A 22,156-nucleotide genomic window follows, 5' to 3' on the forward strand; every position below is an offset into this window, starting at 1 on the left:
GAATTTTCTTTTGAAATACTACTAAGGAATAGAAATCTTTACTTTTTATATATATTTTTAACCACCTAAGCAAGGGAAGGTAGTTGTACTCAACTTGCATCTACATTTATCTATAGCCTTTGCTAAGCATTACTGTTATTGTTGCTCTTTTTTTAAAAGTTTGATAATTTTTGACATATGTATATATCTGTAAAGCCATTACTACAATCAAGATAATGAACATACCATCATCCATCACTCCCCAAAGTTTCCTCGTGCCCTTTTATAATCCCTCCTCCTCATATCTTATCAGTCCTCTCATCCCCCACATATCTACCACACTGCTGGTCTACTTTCTGTAGCTATAGTTAGTTTGCATTTTCCAAAATAACAGAAATGGAATCACATGGTATATATTCTTTTTTTTTTCCTGGTTGCTTTAACTCAGCATGATTTTTTTTTTTTTAAAGATTTTATTTATTTATTTGACAGAGAGAGACATAGCGAGAGAGGGAACACAAGCGGGGGGAGTGGTAGAGGGAGAAGCAGGCCTCCCCCCGAGCAGGGAGCCCGATGCGGGGCTCAATCCCAGGATCCTGGGACCATGACCTGAGCTGAAGGCAGACGCTTAACGACTGAGCCACCCAGGTGCCCCTCAGCATAATTATTTTGAGATTCATCTGTGTTGTAGTGTGTATCATAGTTTGTTCCTTTTTATTGCTGTGTAGTAATGTGTTGTATGGATGTACCACAATTTGTCTATTCACCTGCCAGTGGACATTTAGGTTTATTCCAGTTTTGGCTGTCACAAAGCAACTATGAACATTTGTGTACAAGTTTTATGTGGACATATGCTTTCATTTCTCTTGGGCAAATACCTAGGAGTGGAATGGATAGATATGTGGTAGATATATGGTAAACTTTTTAAGAAAAGCTGTTTAATTTGATCTGCCAAAATTTTGTGTTGGGTGCTCGCTTCGGCAGCACATATACTAAAATTTTGTGTTGGCTTTTGCACCTATGTTTTATAGGAGTTATATTTTACAGGAATTACAGGAATCTGCAAAGAGTTTTGGGCTTTGCGTAAGCATATGATTAAATCGCCTAAAGACAGTTTTACCTTTTTGAGTCTTGCTTTAAAGATTCATGAGGCAAGACCAGAGCAGTACTCACTCTAGGGCTATTTGTTCCCTATTGTGGAGGCAAGACCCTTCTAGGCACTCCAGCCAATGCCTCATTAAATGTGGTCTTCCAGCCCACCCGGTAGGAAGAGCTATTATTCCAGCCTGTGTACACCTGGACACTGTTGGAGCCAGTCCTTTGTCCAGCCTCATGTGGTTACCTCACATGCATGTGCTGATCAGTGTTCAGTGCTCAAAGGGGACCCTCTGCAGGTCTCCAGAGTTCTCTCCCTGTGCAGCTTTCGCTTTTCTGGGAGCCTGTCTTACGAACTCTAGCTGTCTTGGCTTCTTGGAATTTCAGCTCCGTCTTCTCAGTTCAGGGGGCCGCTGAGCTCTGCCTGCATTCTCCCTCCTGTGCCGCAGCCTGGAAACTCCAGTGAGCTGGAGCAGTCACAGGGCTCTCCCGATTCGTTTCCATCTCTCAGGGATCACCGTCTTTTGTTACCTGATGTCCCACGTCTTGAAATGCAATTTTTTCATGTACTTTGTCCATGTTTTAGTAGTTTCAAGGTGTTGGGTAAATCTGAAAGTAAAGTCTGGTGGCATTATTATCTTTCCATTGGTATCATTATACATGATCATGATGAAAACAGAGAGATTAGTCTATTTTTGAAAAGTCACGTCCTTCTGTCCCTTTATAATCATAATGCTAGAAGTTCCTGTAAAGCAACCACTTGAAGTGATGTAAACTACGACTGTATATTAAATTCACTGGGCGAGGTTTTAAAAAATATGCATGCTGGTTCCATCCTCTGATAGATGGATTTGGTAGGTCATGAGAGTTGTATGGTGTGCACGTGTGTGGCCAGTTAGAGGCCTAGACCTGTATATTTTGAAAAAGTTCCCAGTGTTCTCATGTGCGTCCTTTGTTATATGTGACATCTCATTTTACAGATGAAGTTGAGTGAGGTTAAATGACTTGTCCATGTCACATAGCTATTCAGTGACAGATACACAACTCTTTTTACATAGATACATGATACCTTTTCATTTTAAGCTAATAATTGTACATTTTGAGTTCTAATTGGGGCTATCTGAATCCTAAAGCTTAAGTTACAAGGGGCTGGGTGTGTGTGGTGGAGCATTTCTCAAGTCCACAAGCAGCTTTGGAGGCTAGGTAGCATCTTTATGTTATTAAGGATGTTAATCGTATAAAGATGCTGAATCTGGAAATTAATATATCCAAGTAACAAAATTTGTTAAAAACAATTTGCTTTACTGTATACAGGGGTATAAAATAATGCATTAAGGAGATTTTTTTGTAAGTTTTTAATGGAACAATTACTTCTCTAACAGTAATTATCTATTGCAAGTAATTGAGTCCATTATGAAGAGAGTGGAAATCACTTTATGAAATAATATGTGGGGAAGGCAAAATGAGGTGTCTTTATTTTCAGAGAAGCATTAAACTAACATTTGGTTTACTTAATATGTCATTATGGCGTTTTTACCCATTCTTAGAACTTTATCATGGTACCAGAGCATGTTTAAGTTTACAGTGTTTGTTTAAAGTAATAGCCAAACCAAAATGGGACTAAATGATAATATCTTTTTTTCTTCGTTTGAAACTGAACTCTAATGTTTTTGCTAAGCCTAAAGCAAATATGCTACAAATTCTTTTTTTTTTTGTATTCATTTGAGAGAGAGAGAGAGAAAGGGAGAGAGCAAGAGCGGGGGTGAGGGGTGGGGAGAGGGAGAAGCAGACTCCCCGCTGAGCAGGGAGCACTCTGTGATGATCCCAAGACCCTGGGATCATGACCTGAGCTGAAGGCAGAGGCTTAACCCATTGAGCCATCCAGGTGCTCCAGATATGCTACAAATTCATAATGAAGTCAAGTGCAGAAGTACAATTTTGAAAATCCAAGAACAACTTGAAGTCATGTCACCAATAGGCATTTATCTATATACAGCTGGGGGATAAAGACTTACAGTAATCTAGAATTAATAAACTTTGTTTCATTACTAGTAAAATAGTAAGTAAATTACTTAGTAAAATACTAAGTGAAACATACTACTGATGGAATTAAAAATCTTGTTAATAGTTGTATTTACAAGGGAATCCAGTTTCTCTGACTCTGAGCCCACACTGTCCTTCATCTTTGGGATAGGTCTTATTTGAAGTACCAAGAAGCCTAGTCTGGGTCCTCCAGGGAGGGTTGCAGTACCTGCTCCCTAGCCAAGTACCAAAGGTCAGCCGAAAGGCAAAGGGACAATCTGAGGTCTATAGGTGCCTTAACACATTTCTGCACTTTTTCATTTTTGCCTGTGGTCCAGGTTTCAGCATCCCCCCAGTGTTCTGCCCCCATCACTAACACTGGTGTTGCTTTGGGTGCTGCATAAATATGAAGCAGGAAACTGTGTGAGCTAAAAACCTGATGGCCCTACATAAAACATTTATGAATCCTTATAACTCAATCACTTGGGACAGAGGATCCAATTTTCATGTTTATTATAATAAATGTCCAGTTTAAGTGTAAGCAAATTATTTTATAGTGTTGTTTCTATTTGAGGCAAACTAAAGAGTTGTTAGTACAGTCAAATGGAAATGAGAACTAGATGAAAATAGTGTCCACCTTCTTTCCACAAAGTGCTAATATGACCATTTTCATGATGGCTGCTATGTTTCATTAATCACAAGTCAAGAAAAATGCAGTTGTTTCGTAGAATTTTGTTATTTAATTGTCTTTATATTTCATTCAGGAAGATGATCCTCCCAGCGAAGGACAAGTAATTAGGATGCCCCATAAAAAAATTCAAGCAGATGCAATTCTTTCTCTTCTTGCTAAACAGAACCAGGACTTCTTGGTTTCACAGCAAGCAGTCTATCATTCAGAGGTACTTATTAACCTTAATGATTTTTGTTTTCTTTTGGTTTGATCTAAATACAGAAAAAATAACAAAAATATTCCTACTTTTAGTGAAAGCATGCTAATTCTTCAGCTTATTCAGGGGTCAACCTTATAGTAACTTTAACCTGAAATCAGAGCTCTAGAGTTTTACAGCTGAAAGGAATTTAGGCCATCTGTTCCAGCCCTCTTGTTCTACAGTTGAAAAAAACTGAAAAAACTGAAGCACTTTTAAATGATTTGTGAGGATCATTCATTCTTTCTTTCTTCAGCCATTTACTGAATATCTACTATATGCCAGACACAACCTTGGAAAAGGTACAAAGATGGAGGAGACAGGACCCTACCCTTAGGAAACTTACAGTCCTGTAGGGAGAAAAGGGCTTAACAATTACTCTATAGTTGATAACTGATCAAAATATTTAGAAAGTGTTGAATATCTCAGTGTGACTAGCACTTTAGATAAAGAGAAAAGTCTGGAGAAGTTGGTTGAACTAGATGATCATAAAGAACCTTTTAAGCCATGGAAAGGCTTGGGTACTGTAGAGGCGAGGAGGTCACAAGGTAAGATACTTAGGAAGGAATATGGAGGTTTTATAATCCAGTCCTGGTGTTTGGAGGGGAAGAGGGGAATGAATCCTGATCCGGTTTCACCTGCAACTTTTCATCCCAGATGGGCTTTTGTGCGCCCTGATGTTACTCTTACTCTGGGGCACCAGTGCCTGCAGTCTGGGTTGTTGCCAAGATCAGTGATACTTACGAGTATGAGAGCATTTTGTGAGTAGGCAAGCTAAGGCTTCAGTAGAATCATAGAGTAGTAAGGTGTTAAATAGCTCAGCAATTACAAGCACCCTGGAAAATTGATTCATAATAGAGAAGGTACTATTTATTACATAACATTTTATATGGTAGTGGCAAAGTAATAGAGACACTGAAATATTCCTAATTATTTTCTAGGGAAAGTGTATCTGCTGTCGTTCTAATCTTTGCCTAAGAGTCTCCAAAGGTTTTATATTAATTTCAAAACATTCCTTTTCTATTTAGAGGTTGTTGAGGTAATTGATGTTCCTAAACAAAAGTCAGATTAGGGACTTAGAGGAGATAGAACTACATAAGAATTTGGGAAAATTGTAGAAAATCTTGAATGTTGAGCTAGGAAGTTAGGCTTTATAGTCAACAGAGCCATCGAAGATGTTTCAGCAGCGATTTCTTCATATGTTCTAGAAAAACACTTTGGTTGTAATTAAACCCCATTTAAATGAGAAAGCATGAGAGCTTTCAGATATTAGAATTTTTATTCAGTTCTTTATTAGTAAACTCATAGTTAGAATATTTATTTATTTTCTTTATTTTATTATGTTATGTTAATCACCATACATCATTAGTTTTTTTTTAAATTTTTTTATTGTTATGTTAATCCCCATACCTTACATCATTAGTTTTTGATGCAGCGTTCCATGATTCATTGTTTACGTATAACACCCAGTGCTCCATGCAGAACGTGCCCTCTTTAATACCCATCACCAGGCTAATCCATCCCCCCACCCCCCTCCCCTCTAGAACCCTCAGTTTGTTTCTCAGAGTCCATAGAATATTTCTAAGTCACAAAATATGGTAGTGATCATGTATATAATTTTTAATGCAGAAAGAAAATAGAAGTCTTCATTTTTTTAGTTTTTAAATTTATTTTATATATTTGATAAAGAAATGTATTTGTACTTGTATACTTTCCCGGGGGAAGAACTTATATTAAGTATGATGAAAGTAGTCTTCTTCAACTTATGTACTTCTAAAAAATGTAACAGTTTGGATAGGGGTAGTGTTTGTCACTTAACTATAAGGTTCACCCTAACAAGTTCAGGCAGTTTTCATTAATGAAGAATGAAAGGTAAATTTTTTATTATTTTAATTTGAAGCTGTATGAATATGCAGTGTGTGCCATTATTTAGTTTAAATCATAAAATTTTTCTTATGTGTTTTGCTATCAGATTTGGAGTTTGAAAAACATAATGGTTATTTAACTTCATAAAAAATAAGATATTAGCAACAAAGCCTATTGCCAGATGCCTGATTGAACTAACTTTTTAAGTCTGTCTTTCAGTAGTGTGTGTGTGTGGCTTAATAAGCACTGTCTAAAATACCTTTCAAGCAGTCAAGTGTCATGGATCATGGTATTTGACAAATTTTTGCTGTTTTGACTTGGTTTTAATATAGTGTTCTTAACAATTATTTCTACCTTTGATAGGACTTGGAAAACAGTGCAGGTGAACTTAGCGAAGGACAAAGGCCCAGGCTGACAGCAGCAGTAGAGAACATCTTACTGGGACATTCTGTCTCTATGCAGCCACCTGCCACGAATGCAGAGTCTTTGGATCAGAAATGTGCTCCTAAGCCATTATCTCAACAATTTGACACAGTTACAGGTATACATCAAAATATTGCTTCTTGATATATCATTTATTAGAATGTACTGGAATCCCATCACACTGTCTTTGTACTATTTCCATGCTGAATACTATATTCTGTTTTGTGTTATAATTACAGTAGTGATCCTAATCTGAATTAAGAAAATAGCTATTTTCAGGTGGGGGCAAAATTTCTTTATTAAAAACAGTCCGTTTTGGCTCCTGGGTGGCTCAGTCGTTAAGCGTCTGCCTTCAGCTCAGTTCATGATCCCAGGGTCCTGGGATCGAGCCCCGCATCGGGCTCCCTGCTCAGCGGGGAGCCTGCTTCTCCCTCTCCCACTCCCCCTGCTTGTGTTCCCTCTCTCGCTGTGTCTCTGTCTGTCAAATAAATAAATAAAATCTTTAAACAAACACACAAACAAACAAAAAAACGGTCTGCATTATTGAAAAGTTTAGTAATGACTTTTTTTGTGGTCTATATACCAGTATTTTCCCAAATGTGATTCAGGTATCAGTGTTAGTACGTGAACCACTGGGTGGTGCATGGAGTAATTTTGGTAATATGCATACATACACTTGAAATTATTTAATAGTGGTATGTTTAGTTTACTGTATATTAAAAAAATATAATTTAGAACACCAAACTGTGACAGAACATATCTTGTTTAGGACAAGGTTAAATTAGATAATACTGTAGAAATTCACTCTTTACATTGTATGAATTTCTGACACTGTGCTCAGTGCACTCATCACTATTTTAGAACCTCATTAGCCAGACTTTCTGCTATAACACTTTGGAAATAAGAATAGAAGAGAGAATGCCGATCACTAGCATATACAGTTGATTCTCATTATCTGTGCTAGTTACGTTCTGTGGAGTCACCAGGAACACTGCATTAGTAAATACTGACCCATTGCTCCTCGGGGAAAATACAGACCTAGATTCCTGCAAGCCTCTGATCATCTTTGTCAACTGATCAATATATAACTGTGTTAATGTGTGTTTCTTTTTAAAGGAATTTATTGTAATATATATTGTTGGTGCATTAACATTATGCCCAAGGTCTACAACACTGTAGCTCATGCCTGAACAAAGCTTATAGAATCCATGTATTTTTCTCTCTAATGCCCGTCATACTTTTGTGCACTTAGGATCCCAGATAGCACTATAGCACTATGAGCCGGGGCCACTTGAAACCACAGATCACCAACAAAAAGCACAAAAATGTGAATAAACAGTGAATAGATAGCAAAAAGGACCCTTGTTTACAGTATAAGAACTGAAATAAGAAAACAGAGCATCAGCTTGTTCAGCTTCAGCTGGTAAAGTGTATGTTGGGTGATGCAGAAGTTTTTTACTGATCTACCCGGGTCTGTGAATGATCACAAAAGCACTTTGACTGTGGATTTTGTGGTTAGAAATAAATTAGGTGAATTTGCAAATGTGGAATCAGCAAATTAATGAGGAGCAAATATATTCTCATTTACTGATTTTTCCATGCCCATTTCTGCATTCTCTTGTGAAAAGAACTTATGGAGGTATGCAGATTTTCCAAAAATCAGAAAAGGAAATGCATGAAGTTAGAAAAACATTGGTATAGAGTATTTAAAATCTCCATTTTATATTGAGTGAACACCTCGTATCATTCAGAATTAAGAGAAATTCAAGACTAATTTTTCAGGAGAATAAATGTAAAGTAAGATTGGAGTTATTTCTCATTTTGTGCACATAGTGAGAGCATTAAATGTTCTGCATTCTTTTAAATGAGTAGGATTTAAAATGGCATAAAATGTGACTTTTTGAAGTTTTTATTTAAATTCTAGTTAGTTAACATACAGTGTAATATTAGTTTCAGGTGTACCAATATAGTGATTCAGCACTTCCACTTGCTCATCACAAGTGCAGTCCTTAATCCCCATCACCTGTTTTACCCATTCTCCTCCCCTCCCCCACTTTCGCTCTGGTAACCATCAGTTTGTTCTCTGTAGTTAAGAGTCTGTTTCTTGGTTTGTTCCTATTCTTCCACCCACCCACCCCCCGTCCCCGCCTTTGCTTGTTATATTTGTATCCAGCTAACTGCAGATTGCAGTTAAACAGAATTGACACTAGGTGGCTCTCACAGATCACTTGAGAGCTGCTAGGTACTTGAGAAAAACTAGGTACTTGTTAAATTATTATAGAATAAAATACATGAGGATATATCCTGTTTAGTCTCTCCTTATCCCTCTGGTAGCACCTAGCATATTATCTACAGTACAGTGTATTTATAATAGTAGGTACACTATAGATATTTGTTTAATAGGAAAAAAATAGTAAGTTATGTGGCATAACATAAAGATCGAGCATACAGATGAGGCAATATAGCAGAGTGTGGCTAAGAATTTGGGCTTTTGGAGTTTCAGATACCAGTTTGAGTTCCAGCTCTGTATACTTTGAGGCAAGTAACTTAATATCTCTGAGCCCAATAATTTTATTGGGGCTGTATTTCTATTAGACTTATACAGGCAAAATATATTAGTAAATTACAGTATTGTTTGTCTTAGGTATCTATAATGGAGTACACAAATGAATGGATCAAAATAATTCTTTTCAAAACAACAACATTTTATGAAGCAATCTATTAATGACCTTTTGAGTTATTTCATTTGTCTGCTTCCTGTATGCTTGGGAATAGAATTCATCTGCTTAATTTACGAAAACCAAATAAGGAAATGTTTGCTTAATTTACAAAAACCAAATAAGGAAATGTTCAGAATTTATTATGGGCCATCCCAGTGTGTTTCAGTTATACTGCACTATTAGCTGTAGTTGAAAGCTATTGCAAATGTGCATTGTGTAGATTAAAAATATTTTGATAGTGGTTTAGATGTTGAAGCTACAATTCTTATTTCATTAAAAAAAAAACTCATTTATTTTATCTATGGGTTGTGTATCCCATTTGTTAACTGAGGATCTCTCTTTTAAAGTTAGTATTAGGAAGAATGTCTGCCTTAGAAGTTTCCAAATAATAAAAAAGTAAAATTAAAAAAATATATATCTGAGCCCAAGTTTCTTCATCTATCAAGTGGGGATAATATTTAATAGATGTTTGCTATGTAGTAAATGAGGAAGGACCTTGTGGGCCGAATATGCAATGAGACACTGGGAAAAAGTCAAAAAATATCAAGACTTGATCAGGGAAATATTAAGTACTTCATCAATGAATTAGAGCTTAGGATACAATGAGATTGGAGTAGTGAGCAGAAACTAGGTCCTAAAAAATCCTGGATAATATATGAAAAATTTTTGGATTTACTCTAAGATGATAGGGATCCATTTGTGAACCAAATAGAAAATAATGCCAATCTTATTTTATATTTATGCCCATGGAAAATTCAGTCTTGAATTTCTATCAATTCTGAATGTTTTGTGATATTCACAGATCCATTAAGGATTGTAAGTAAATGACTGATATGATGATCTTTGTCTTTTATTTAGCATGATCATCCAAGGTACAGTGTGGTGAATAGATTGGAAAGGATTAAGACTGGAGGCAAAGAGCCTGATTACAGTATTACAGTAAAGCTGGTGAAACATTATTCAACAGTGAGGAAATGTAAAAAGGGAGATTTGAGAGACAAGGAGAATGGACAAGACTTAAGTTTGAATAGGAGAAAAGCAAAAGAAAGGAGAATCTATCCATATGGTTGGATAGATGGAATTTCTATTCACTGAGAGAGAGGGAATATGGAGAAGGGATAGAATTAGGAGGAAATAAGGATGGATGGGGTTTTAAGCATGTGGAATTTGAGGCGCCTTTGGGTTTCATGCAAATGGAAAAATCTGTTAGATTTGACAAACCCAAAGCTGCTGCTGGCACTGGCAATTTTGGGTGGACTTAGCCTTCTCTGAAAGTTTAAGTGTCTAAGTCTAAGGTTGCTTTTTCATCGCAATAAGATTCTAGAAGAGTAAAATTAGGGATTTCAAGTTATGATACATTTGATGTGAATGATACAATAGTTACAAAGAGCTAAGTTACATTATACAGACAAGACACCCACACTCAATGAGCATACTTTTTAGAAGTGACACCATTGTGTTGTTGAGCAAATTTAGCATTGTTATGATGGCTGTCAGGGAATTCTTTCCTGACCCTTTATCACTGGGTTAGATGCCTGTCATATGTGCTCTCTGTATAGTCCTCTAATGGTGCTTTTGTCACACTGATCTGTAATCTCACTTGAGGGTAGGAACTTTATCTTGCTCACTGTCCTATCCCTGTCATCTAGCAGAGTCTGCAGCACCTAGGACATAGGAAATATATGTTAAATGATAGGGTGTTCTATGAGTTGAAAGCTATTACACATTTTGAAGCATTTGGGAGATATTTGATTATATACTTTCGGGGTTTTTACATTTAGGTCTTTTATCAAATTTTACCTTGTGTCTTTTTAATGAATTTTTTCTTTATACCATACATTAACCACATATAATTTTACATAAAACAAAATGTGATTATATCATACATTAAATTATAGACTCTTTTTGGAGTGCCTTCTATCCATTCTTCGTCCTCACATTTTCTCCTAGCCCATATTTTGCCTTACCCCAGCTAACTCATGTTAAGATTCTGGCATGTAATCTTCCTGTTTTTGTCCATAGACACACTCATGTGTATAATATACATGATAGATACATATGATGTGTGTGTGTGCTGTTATTTTACAAGTTGAGATCATACCATGCCCACTTGCCTGCATTTGTTTTTACACCGTAAATCCTATGGAAATTACTCATAAGTCTCTGATTGCCTGTGAGTTTCTGTGTCTTTTCATGTTTATTGGCCATTTGGATTTGCTCTTCTGTCAATTACCTACTTAAGTGCTTTCCCCATCTGTTAGGTTCTGAATTTTTCTTAAAACCATGTAATATTATTTCTATATTTTAGATGTTTTCTATCACCTGCATTGCAAGTATCTTTTTCCAAATTTATACTGAATTCATTGACATTTTTTATGGTCTTTCTTTGCCATATAGTTAACAAAAATTTTTGTATAGTTATTTCTATCTTTTATATTTTATGTGTTTTTATGGCTTGGTTAGGTTTCTGCTAACACAAGTTTATACCTGTAGTCTTGTAGATTTTCTTGTGAGCTTTTCATCATTTAGTATATATTTATATTTAAGTCTATCTGGAATTTACTTTTGCAAATGGTGTAAGGTAGAAGTCCAATATGATTTTCTTCCACATAAATAGCTAGTTGGGCCAGCATCAACTAACATATAAGCTGTTTTCCTTTCTACTGAATTAAAATATCAACCAGTTTGTATATTATTCTCATAGAGGTAGGAATATTTTTCTGGATTCTTTATTATAAGTATTCTGGATTCTTTATGATCTAAAACATATTAGACTATAGTGTCTTCATGGCACATTCTATTATCTGACAGGGCAAGTTTCCCCTTCAAAAAGTTTTTCATACTTTTGTTGGCAGGTCTCAGACATTTATTCCATATAAACTCTAAAACTTTTTTTCTATTAAAAATCACCCTATGGGCACCTGGGTGGCTCAGTCGGTTAAGCGTCCGCCTTTGGCTTGGGTCATGATCCTGGGGTCCTGGGATAGAGTCCCACATCGGGCTTCCTGCTCAGGGGGGAGTCTGCTTCTGCCTCTTCCTCTGCCCCTCACCATGCTGTGCACTCTCTCTCTCTCAAATAAATAAATAAAATCTTTAAAAAAAAAAAATCACCCTAATTGGAATTGTACTGTTATGTATTAATATTGGAAGAATTAATATTTTTATGGTATATCTTATTATTCAGATAATGTTTTGTTCTTGTCAATAAGATGTAATAATATTCATCATATGGATTCTATGCTTTTCTTAATAATCTTATTTTTAATTATTTTAATGTTTTGGTCACTATAGTAAAGGATTATTTTTCTATTTTTAGGTGCATACTGGTATAATATAGAGAAAAACCAATGATTTTTATATATTTATCTAGTATTAAGTCTAATTACTGAATTCTCTTCTTAAATCTAATGGAGTTCTTTTTTCTCTCTAGAGTCTCTTGTTTTTCTAGATATATAACCATATTATCAGCACGGAGTTTTTAGTATCTTCTCTTTTAACGTTATTTGTGCTAATTCTTTTATCTTAATTCATTTGCCAGCCTTAGGAAAATCTTGGAAAAGTGACATATGAATAGAATAAGACATATCAGAATATAAAGAAGCCAAGAGCGCCTGGGTGGCTCAGTCATTAAGCGTCTGCCCTCGGCTCAGGTCATGATCCCAGGGTCCTGGGATCGAGCCCCGCATCAGGCTCCCTGCTCAGTGGGAAGCCTGCTTCTCCCTCTCCCACTCCCCCTGCTTTTTGTTCCCTCTCTCACTGTGTGTCTCTCTGTCAAATAAATAAGTAAAATTTAAAAAATAAATAAAAAAAAGAATATAGACAAGCCAACATATAAGGCCTGGAACAATAGTTAATCTGAATGATGGATATTATTACCATTATTAAATTAATAATATCATGCTAGATAATTAATGACAATAAAATAGGTGATAATTTTGAGAAATTGTTTTGTACAGATTGAATCTGGAAAAGTAAAAATTAAAACTCAAGGTATATATTTTGTTTTATGTAAAACTCACCTAAAAATAGAGATTAACATAAAAGATCAGAGGATAATTTATTTGCTATACCTAAGAAATTGTCAATATACTGACTTTATTTTAGAGAGGGAAAGGTGGAGGGAGGGTCAGAGAGAGAATCTTAAGCCCCAAAACGGGGCTCCATCTCACAACCCTGAGATTATGACCTGAGTTGAAATCAAAAGGCAGATGCTTAACCAACTGAGCCACCCAGGCACCCTCTACACTGACTTTTTTTTTAATACACTGACTTTAAATGGAAAATATTTATGGTGTCTTTAAAATATTATTTCATTTAAAACAATTTGCTTATGTATAATGCTTCAGATCTAGATCTATTTCTGTTGACTACAATGAGATATACTGTGCTAAATATTTAAAAGGTGGCCATTAATTAGGAAAAACAGAATTTTCTTAGAAATATTTGAGCAGGAATGTAAAATAAAGAACAATGGGAGTTGGAAAATGAGGATTTTAATTCCTCTTACTAGCTCTCTGCTTTTTTGGATAGTCCGTTAACTTCCCTGAGCCTTAGCTTTGTTGGTAAATGATAGTTATAAAACTATCTGACCTGCCTACCTTACAGAATGATTGTAATATTCAAATTAAATGATAATGTATGTGAAAGTGCTTGGAGTATAAGGTACAATATAAATGTACCATGATATTATTAGATAAATAGCTTTGCTCCTATTGCCTTCTTTTTATTGATTTGATTGAGATGCCATTTGGATGAGGAAAAGAACATAATCATTTGAAGAGAAAGATCTATAGAACAGAGCTAAGCAATACTAACATTTTCTAGCTAGGCAATTACCCCTTGCTTTCATATTACATTTTAGAAAGAAAGTATTCTACTGACTCATACTGATAGAAAAGGTAAGCTGGAATGCTAGGAGTTGATGTGAAGGAGTGGGGTTGGGTGTAGACTGTATGAGCAACTTGTTGACTGGAAACTTAGAATAGTCCATAGACTTGTCTGGACATAGGTACTTTTTGCATTCTCTACAAGCTTTGGTTTTAATTGCAAGGAAGACTTGGTACCAGATTATTTTGGTTAAAGTACACTGCTACTTCTTACTCAGCAGTGAGAAATATTGGTAATTTTAGTCAATTATTTGTTCTTTTTCTAAGATAAATTAAACAATTTTTACTTTTTGTTTATATCTTTGATAACAGGTGATGGTTATGAAGATTCATGTGCTAGTCATGGTCCAATGAGTTTGGGAGAATTGGAATTGCAGCCAAATTCTAACCCTGCCCTTCCCACAACACTTTTCACAGCACAAAAAAATGATGTTATGTTATCAGGAGCTACTGAAGATATTCATCAGGTACCCAATTAATAACATTTGTACTTTACTTAAAATGAATATGGTAACAATATTGTCTTAACATGGTATACTGTCAAGAGCATAGTCTTTGGAGTCATGCTTCCTTTATTTACTAATTCACGCTTGGATACAAATCTTAGCTTTTAGGATTCTAGCAGTGACCTCGAATACATAGCCTTTTTCTAAGCCTCAGTTTCCTCATATATATATATATATAAAGTGCTTGTTATCTAGCTAGGTAGCTATTATCATTTATACTTTGGATCCCCATGCAATATCGACCTCAGTAATTTGCCATAGTAGGTACTCAAGAATTATTTATTATATTAAAATTCGCAAAAGTTGTTAACATGAAAGCATAAGAAATTTCATACTGAGTTAGGCCAGTGGCCCGTGTAATCTTGTGTACTGAAAAAATAAATTACTCTTCAACATGTAAAGAAATGTTCATGTTATTAAAAACAGCTTTGTATCTGTGTAATAGCAATGCATTTCTCACTGTAGATTAATGTATTCACTAAGTATTTATTGCATGGTATTGTATAGCATTGCACAGTGTTGGTATTACTGGTTGCCACCTCAGGAGTTTCCTGGGTGAGATTCAAAACTGGCTTCCTATGCATGGAGAGCAAGGAGAGACTGAATAAAGACACAGACCACTTCAGAGTGGTCGGTGGCAGGTTCAGTAAGTAAGGGAACTTACTGATGAGGCTTGTCTTGGGCAGCTGTAAGACAAGTAGATCTCTGCACCCACCCGCCAGAATCTTAAAAGTATATATGGAAGCCTTCATTTGGTTCAGTCAGGTATTCAGTCCAGATGGCCTCTTAACACCTTACTCTCTCAACAGCTGCTAGTATGGAAATAGTAGGTGGGACATATATTCCGAAGACAGGGAAGGAGTAAGGAGCCTCTGATTGCCTGGGTTCAGCTTGTGGGTCAACTGGTCATTGATAAGAATCCAGAGATAGCTTTTTAAATTCCTGTGAAAGTATATCTGATAGCTGTTTTCAGGAATTCATTCATACCTAAGCCCATAAAGCAGGAAAAGGAAGAAGAAAATGGCTTCACAATTCGTGATGTGTGATTGTGAAAGAATGTGTGACTACTGTCAGTTTCAAATTTGGTTAGGTTATAGGTAAGGAAGAGAGACGACAGGGCTTATGGTAGAATATACATTTCTTGAATGGTGAAGGAGGGTAACAATTCCTACTCATTCTCTTGTGAGAATTAAATGATGTTACTATATATAAAAGCTCTTCGAAAATTGCAGTGCATTATGCAGATTTTCGTTTTATGTAAAAGTGGTTATATGGGGGAGCTTACAAGCAAATTAAGTTTTTATCCTGTCTAAATCCATCATGTGTATATATCTAGAATAGTTTGATTTATAAGGAGATCTGAATTCTCTAGTAAAAATAGAAATAATTTGAATATTTGAAATCTGTGTATATCATCCAAATCTTTTTAAAGATTTTATTTCCAATATCTTTTCATTAGTAGTATGTACTCTATCACCCATTTAGCAATTAGAAAGCATGCATAATATTCAAATTTTATGTAAGAAACATCTAAATAATTTTATTGCTCAAAAATCTTTAAAGTAACTTTAAAAGCAATATTATGACTTCATGTCTTAAATTCTTTATACCAACAAAAGCATGACCAAGATGTTAAGCAAGTTGAATGTAAGCCAGCACAAAGTCGTTTAATACGTGTAAGAAATAAGTCTGATACTTCACTTTCACAGCAACAAGGTAAGATTCGTTTTCTCGTAATATAATAGTTTGATACTTGTCCTGATATTGAATAATGAGAATTCTTTGTTTTTATATACATCTCATTCTTGTCTATAGTTTTTTTTGTGTTCTCTTGGTCCATTGGGATAAAGAATCTGGTATCATATTTGACTGTATGTGTGTTCTTTTTACCAATAAACACTATTTCTAATGGATTGTTAAAATTCTTAGGTAGTGTTTTTCCTTTAATTTTACCCTTTGGTTCTGGTACAATTGAATGCCTTTTTATCTACGTATAGGCCTATATCTGTGTCATAGTTGTCTATTTTAAATTATAATATGATAAAAGCAGGGTCTATGGCTGTAAAGGGCTTTTTGTAAGGGCTATTTCGTGTTGTGGGTGATGTTGACAATAAGTACAATGTAAGAAAACCAAGGACTCTCACGCTAAATGCTATTAATATGAATGACCTTTTCTGTACTGCTCAAAGTTGTATGGTTGAACTTCATCTCTACCAACAGCGTCACAGCAGTTTGATGTTGCCTTTATGTTTCTGAAAGACTGTTGGCTTTGTGCTTTATTTACCTTCTTGCTTCTTAGTCATTTCAATTTAATATAACCCAAATTCTGAAATTTGGCAGTAGAAATTAAGATATCTTATGTTTTAAAACTTTATTTCCACAATCTAGGAAGAAGTATTAGGAATGTTTTGAGGAGTAGAATGTTTTTCTTTGCTTTTATAATTGTGTTTTTTGTTTCATTTATTGAATGCCAATATAATTGCAAACGTAACTTAGCAGTTAGTGTTACAGGGAAGACTTAAGCGAGGAAGTACTCAAGATAATTATTCAAATTATGCTATGTAGGTTTTAGGTTTTCACTTTTCTGTTTTCTGTTCCTCTGTTGCTCCAACTTCTCAGAACTTTGCCTTCCTGACCACCTTTTCAACCTAACCATGGTACAGTAGTGTTAATATTGTATTTTAGAATCCCATGAAAACTTGCTTGTAAAACTCTTATAGTATTTAAAACTGAATCATGACAGTATATAGATATGAGCAAATAAATGTTTCTAAGATAATATCAGGACTGACTTGATGTCCTTCTGCTGAGTACTGTTACCATTCATGGTCAAATACTATATATTTAAGTTAGGTTTTTAAAAGTTATAATTTCTTAAAATTATTAATAAATTTTGTCTCCTTGGGAGATATTGTATATAATGAAATAATAATTTTTCTCAATTGATAGGAAAATTTGTTTGGTAAGATTTTAAAGTATCTCTCTAGGAAAGTGACATTGTTTTCTGTGTCACATATATGAACATCTGACCACAAGGTGGCAATAGTTAAACTCTTACGACTCACAACGAGCTGTCATTAAGTACAATGTCATTAAATAATGTCTAATTAACATTTAATAAGTCAATAAAAATCATAAAAGAAACCAAGATGTTAGCCCTTTAAAGGAAGTTTTATCTAGAAAGAATTTAGAACATTTGGACTTAATATATGTAATTTTTTTTTTTTCACTTAACTTTATATGTAGTACAGAAGTTAGGAAAGCAGACCTATATCAGTTTTGACTGAGACAAATAAATACCCAGTGAGCTATAAATAGAACATTTTAAAATAGAAGCCAAATGTTTCACTCTGTAATTGATACACATCTCCATACTGAAAATTTTTTGAATGAGTATGATTGCCTTGGCAAATATAGTCAGTTATGACTTTTTTTCCATAAATTTTGTGGGATTTATTTTTTTTCTCTGATGAAACTCTAAGACATTGCCAAACATTTCAGAGAATAGGAGAGTCGGAGTGCCAAAATCATCTTCTAGGACTCTCAGGACTTTGGGTGACCTTGAAGGAATTCAATCCTATCTCTCATACAGAGGCCTTCAAGATTCCCTTTATTACAAGGGAATCAAAACCATCTTTTCTGACAGATAAATGCTTCTAAGAATACTTGAACCCCAAATTATGACTATTGCAGGGGGAAGTATCATGTTTTTATTTCACTTTGAAATGTGTATTAGTTTAGTATGTGTAGATAAAGAATCAAGAAGCTTACTAGCAGTAGCAACTCTTTCAATGATCATTAAAAACTGACCAAAGATTTGGTAGGACATGGGTTCTAGCACTATGCTTCCAAGAAATCTGTAAAATCCTTGTTTTTCTCCCTCTTTGATTATGACTTTCAGGTTTTAATATGAAAGAGAGAAATCGAATTGATCTGACAAATGACTATCTTTGGAATATAAGAGTGAAACTCTCATTTGGTATTGAATTCATTGCGTATATTTTCAACCATATGATACCACTTATCTGATTCTATGTCTTGATTAATGATTTTATAGTGAAAGCAACCATTTAAGTGATTTTAGTGAGTCATTTAATTTTTTTTCCTTTTTATTATGCAAGTTAACTTTTACTGCATCTTTTACTGTGCAAGTTAACTTTCTTCCATATTAATGAGAGACTAGTTTTAAATCCACTTATTTGTTATAAACCCAGGAACAATTAAATTCTATAAAGTAATGTATTAAAATAGTTCACTTTATTTTTTTATTTTTTTACATTCTATCAGTATCTTTTTACAGTCTATCAGTATAGTTGACACACAGTGTTACATTAGTTTTCTGAGTATAACATAATGATTTGACAAGTTTACACATTATGCTATGCTCATCACAAGTAGCTACTATCTACAACACTGTTACAATATCACTGACTATATTCCTTATGCTGTGCTTTTTATTCCTGTGAGTTACTCATTCCGTAACTGGAAGCCTGTATCTTCCACTTCCCTTAACCCGTTTTGCCTATTTCCCCTCAACCCTTCTCTCTGGCAACCATCAGTTTATTCTCTGTATTTATAGGTCTGATTCTGTTTTTTGTTTATTCATTTGCTTTATTTTTTAGATTACAAGTAAGAGTGAAATCATATGGTATTTGTCTTTCTTAGTCTGACTTACTTCACTTAGCATAATACCCTCTATGGCCATCCATGTTGTTTCAGATAGCACAATCTTACCCCTTTTTATGACTGTGTATATTGCTGTGGGGTGTGTGTGTGTGCACCTGCGTATCATATCTTCCTTATCCATTTATCTATCGATGGACACTTAAGTTGCTTCCATGTCTTGGCTATTGTAAATAATGCTGCAATAAACATAGAGGTGTATATATCTTTTAGAATTAGTATTTTTATTTTCTTTGGGTAAAGTATCCAGTAGTGGAATTGTTGGATCATATGGTATTTTTGTTTTTAATTTTTTGAGGACCTCTGTATTTTCCACAGTGGCTGTAACAATATACATTCCCACCAACAGTATTCAAGGGTCCCTTTTTGTCCGCATACTTGCCAACACTTGTTATTCTTGTCTTTTTTATTTTAGCCATTCTGACAGATATGAGGTCATATCTCCTTGTGGTTTTGATTTGCATTTCCCTGATGATTAGTGATGTTGAGCATCTTTTTATGTTTCTGTCGACCACTTGTATATCTTTTTTAGAAAAATGTCTATTTAGGTCCTCTGCCCATTTTTTAACCAGATTGTTTTTTAGTGTTGAGTTATAAAAGTTCTTTATATATTTTAGATATTAACCCCTTATTGGATATATCATTTGCAAATACCTTCTCCCATTTTGTTTTATTGATGGTTTCCTTCACTGTGCAAAAGCTTTTTAGTTTGATGTGGTCCCAATAATTTATTTTTGCTTTTGTTTCTCTTACCTTAGGAAACATGTCTAGAAAAATGTTGCTATGGCTGATGTCAGAGAAATTACTGCCTGTGTTCTAGGATTTTTATGGTTTCAGCCTCACACTTAGGTCTTTATTCCATTTTGAATTTATTTTTGTATGTGGCATTAGAAAGTGGGCCAGTTTCATTATTTTACATGTAGCTATCCAGTTTTCCCAACACAAAATAGTTCACTTTAAAAACAATATTTTCTTCCTGGGGCGCCTGGGTGGCTCAGTTGGTTAAGCGGCTGCCTTTGGTGCAGGTCATGATCTTGGGGTCCTGGGATCAAGCCCCGCATCGGGGAATCTGCTTCTCCCTCTCCCTCTGCTCCTCCCCCCTGCTTGTGTGCTTGCTCTTTCTCTCTCTCTCTCTCAAATAAATAAATAAATAATCTTTAAAAAAATATTTTCCTCTTTAGTTTTTCTCTTAAAATTTTAAGACCATCATAATAAATAATAATTGAAAGTCAAACATGCTTTACATACTCTAATCAAAGGGGAAAATTAGGGGCGCCTGGGTGGCTCAGTTGGTTAAGCGACTGCCTTCGGCTCAGGTCATGATCCTGGAGTCCCGGGATCGAGTCCCGCATCGGGCTCCCTGCTCGGCAGGGAGTCTGCTTCTCCCTCGGACCCTCCCCCCTCTCATGTGCTCTCTCTCTCTCTCTCAAATAAATAAATGAATAAAATCTTTAAAAAAAAAAAGGGAAAATTAGATCATATGTTTTGTGCTTAAATGTTAGGCAGATTAGTTGTCAATTTGCTCGAAAATCACAGCATTCTTGGGGCACCTGGGTGGTGCAATTGGTTAAGCATCTAATTCCTGGTTCCGGCTCAGGTCGTGATATTAGGGTCATGAGACTGAGCCCCAAGTTGTACTCTGTGCAGAGTCTGCTTAGGACTCTCTCTCCTGCCCCTCCCTACCATGCTGTCTTTCTCTAAAATAAATAAATAAATCTTAAAAAAAAAATCACATCATTCTTCAGGTTTTATATTTGTAGGCTATATATATCGATCAGTAAATATGTATCAAAGTGCTAAAAATAATAAGTATAATTATAATAACTTACCAGAAGCAGGTTACATTTTTGTGGGAAATATACTTAAAGTATCACAGATATTTTTGACATTATGTCCTGAGTTTAATCCTAGCCATTTTAGCACCCTTTATATCTCACATACAGTGATTGTGATTTAAATATGTAAGAATTAGGAAATTCAAAGGTTATGTATATTTAGAAGCTATTTCTGACCACATGTGCAAATAAAATCATTTTTGTTCTTTAATAAAGTGGTAAATTTTTTCCCTTTGTATTTGAAATATAGCTAAATTATGATAGCTGTCAAAATTATAATTGATCTGAATTATTTCAAAATCACAATTAAAAGTTTGAGTTCATTTTTTTCTCTTCAGGTATGACAGTGATATCAAAATCATGTGTGTAGATCTCAGATAGGGAGGGGATGGGATACAGACCAATACATTTGCCAAAATTCCACAAATCCAAATGTGTAATAAGCATTGTCCGAGTAAATGTGTCTTCTACAAATTCATGCTATTATTGATTAATAAAACAGAAATTCACTTTAAAATGTTTCTGAATTGGGGAGTTCTGTTTCTGCCTCGGATGAGGGAAGTAGAAAGAATGTCACTTCCACCCTAACTATCATAAAATGTCAGATAAACTACAAAATCACAACATTTCTTGAACCTATCAAAGAGCTTGTGATGCAGAGCAACTAAGTAGCCTGAAGTCCAAGAAATACAGACTCCTCTAAAGAGATGGGACACAAGCACTGTCTCACTGTGCCAGAGCGTAGTCACAGGGAGACACACCATGCACCATGCAAGTGGGTAAGATATATGTGGCCAGACTTTTTCAATGGGTTGCTAAAGACCAAGTGTAAAACCATCGTAGCTACAGATATGAGGGGAGTTCATGCTCACTTGCAGTCTCTTCTCCATGACCTCTAGAACAGGAAAGTTTGGGAGGCAGGATAGAAGACTAGAGAGATTATCCTTCACTGGTACAGGCCCGGAAGAAGAGTGACTTCGACTTAATAGAAAGACCACATGCCCCATTTGGACCCTTTTCACATAAGAACAAAATTCTTAAGTCCCTGGGAAAGGGGCAGCATATCCATCACCTCTGGAGCACAGGTGAAAACCCACTGTGGCTGCCAGAAGTGTAAAGAAAAAAACATCCACTCTTGGTGAAGAGGAAGGAAATAGTCTTAGGCCCAAAATCTTATATTAGTACCATTAAAAGTCTCTCACTGCTGGCAGAGGG

The 22,156-nt window shown here is 35.2% G+C and overlaps 1 protein-coding gene across 5 annotated transcripts in view; it reads left to right on the forward strand.

Moving 5' to 3' along the window:
• The window catches only part of KIAA0586 (KIAA0586 ortholog), a 108,350-nt gene that overhangs the window by 54,643 nt on the left and 31,551 nt on the right, over nt 1–22,156 (forward strand). For all 5 annotated transcript variants that reach the window (XM_032405207.1, XM_032405206.1, XM_032405209.1 and 2 more), the window contains 4 exons: nt 3,861–3,995; nt 6,252–6,429; nt 14,230–14,384; nt 16,043–16,139. In XM_032405207.1, coding sequence (XP_032261098.1) covers nt 3,861–3,995; nt 6,252–6,429; nt 14,230–14,384; nt 16,043–16,139 — 565 coding nt within the window. The remainder of the gene's footprint in view (nt 1–3,860; nt 3,996–6,251; nt 6,430–14,229; nt 14,385–16,042; nt 16,140–22,156) is intronic.

The sequence above is a fragment of the Phoca vitulina genome, unplaced genomic scaffold (genome assembly GCF_004348235.1).
Source record: "Phoca vitulina isolate PV1807 unplaced genomic scaffold, GSC_HSeal_1.0 scaffold7, whole genome shotgun sequence".
Taxonomy (NCBI): domain Eukaryota; kingdom Metazoa; phylum Chordata; class Mammalia; order Carnivora; family Phocidae; genus Phoca; species Phoca vitulina.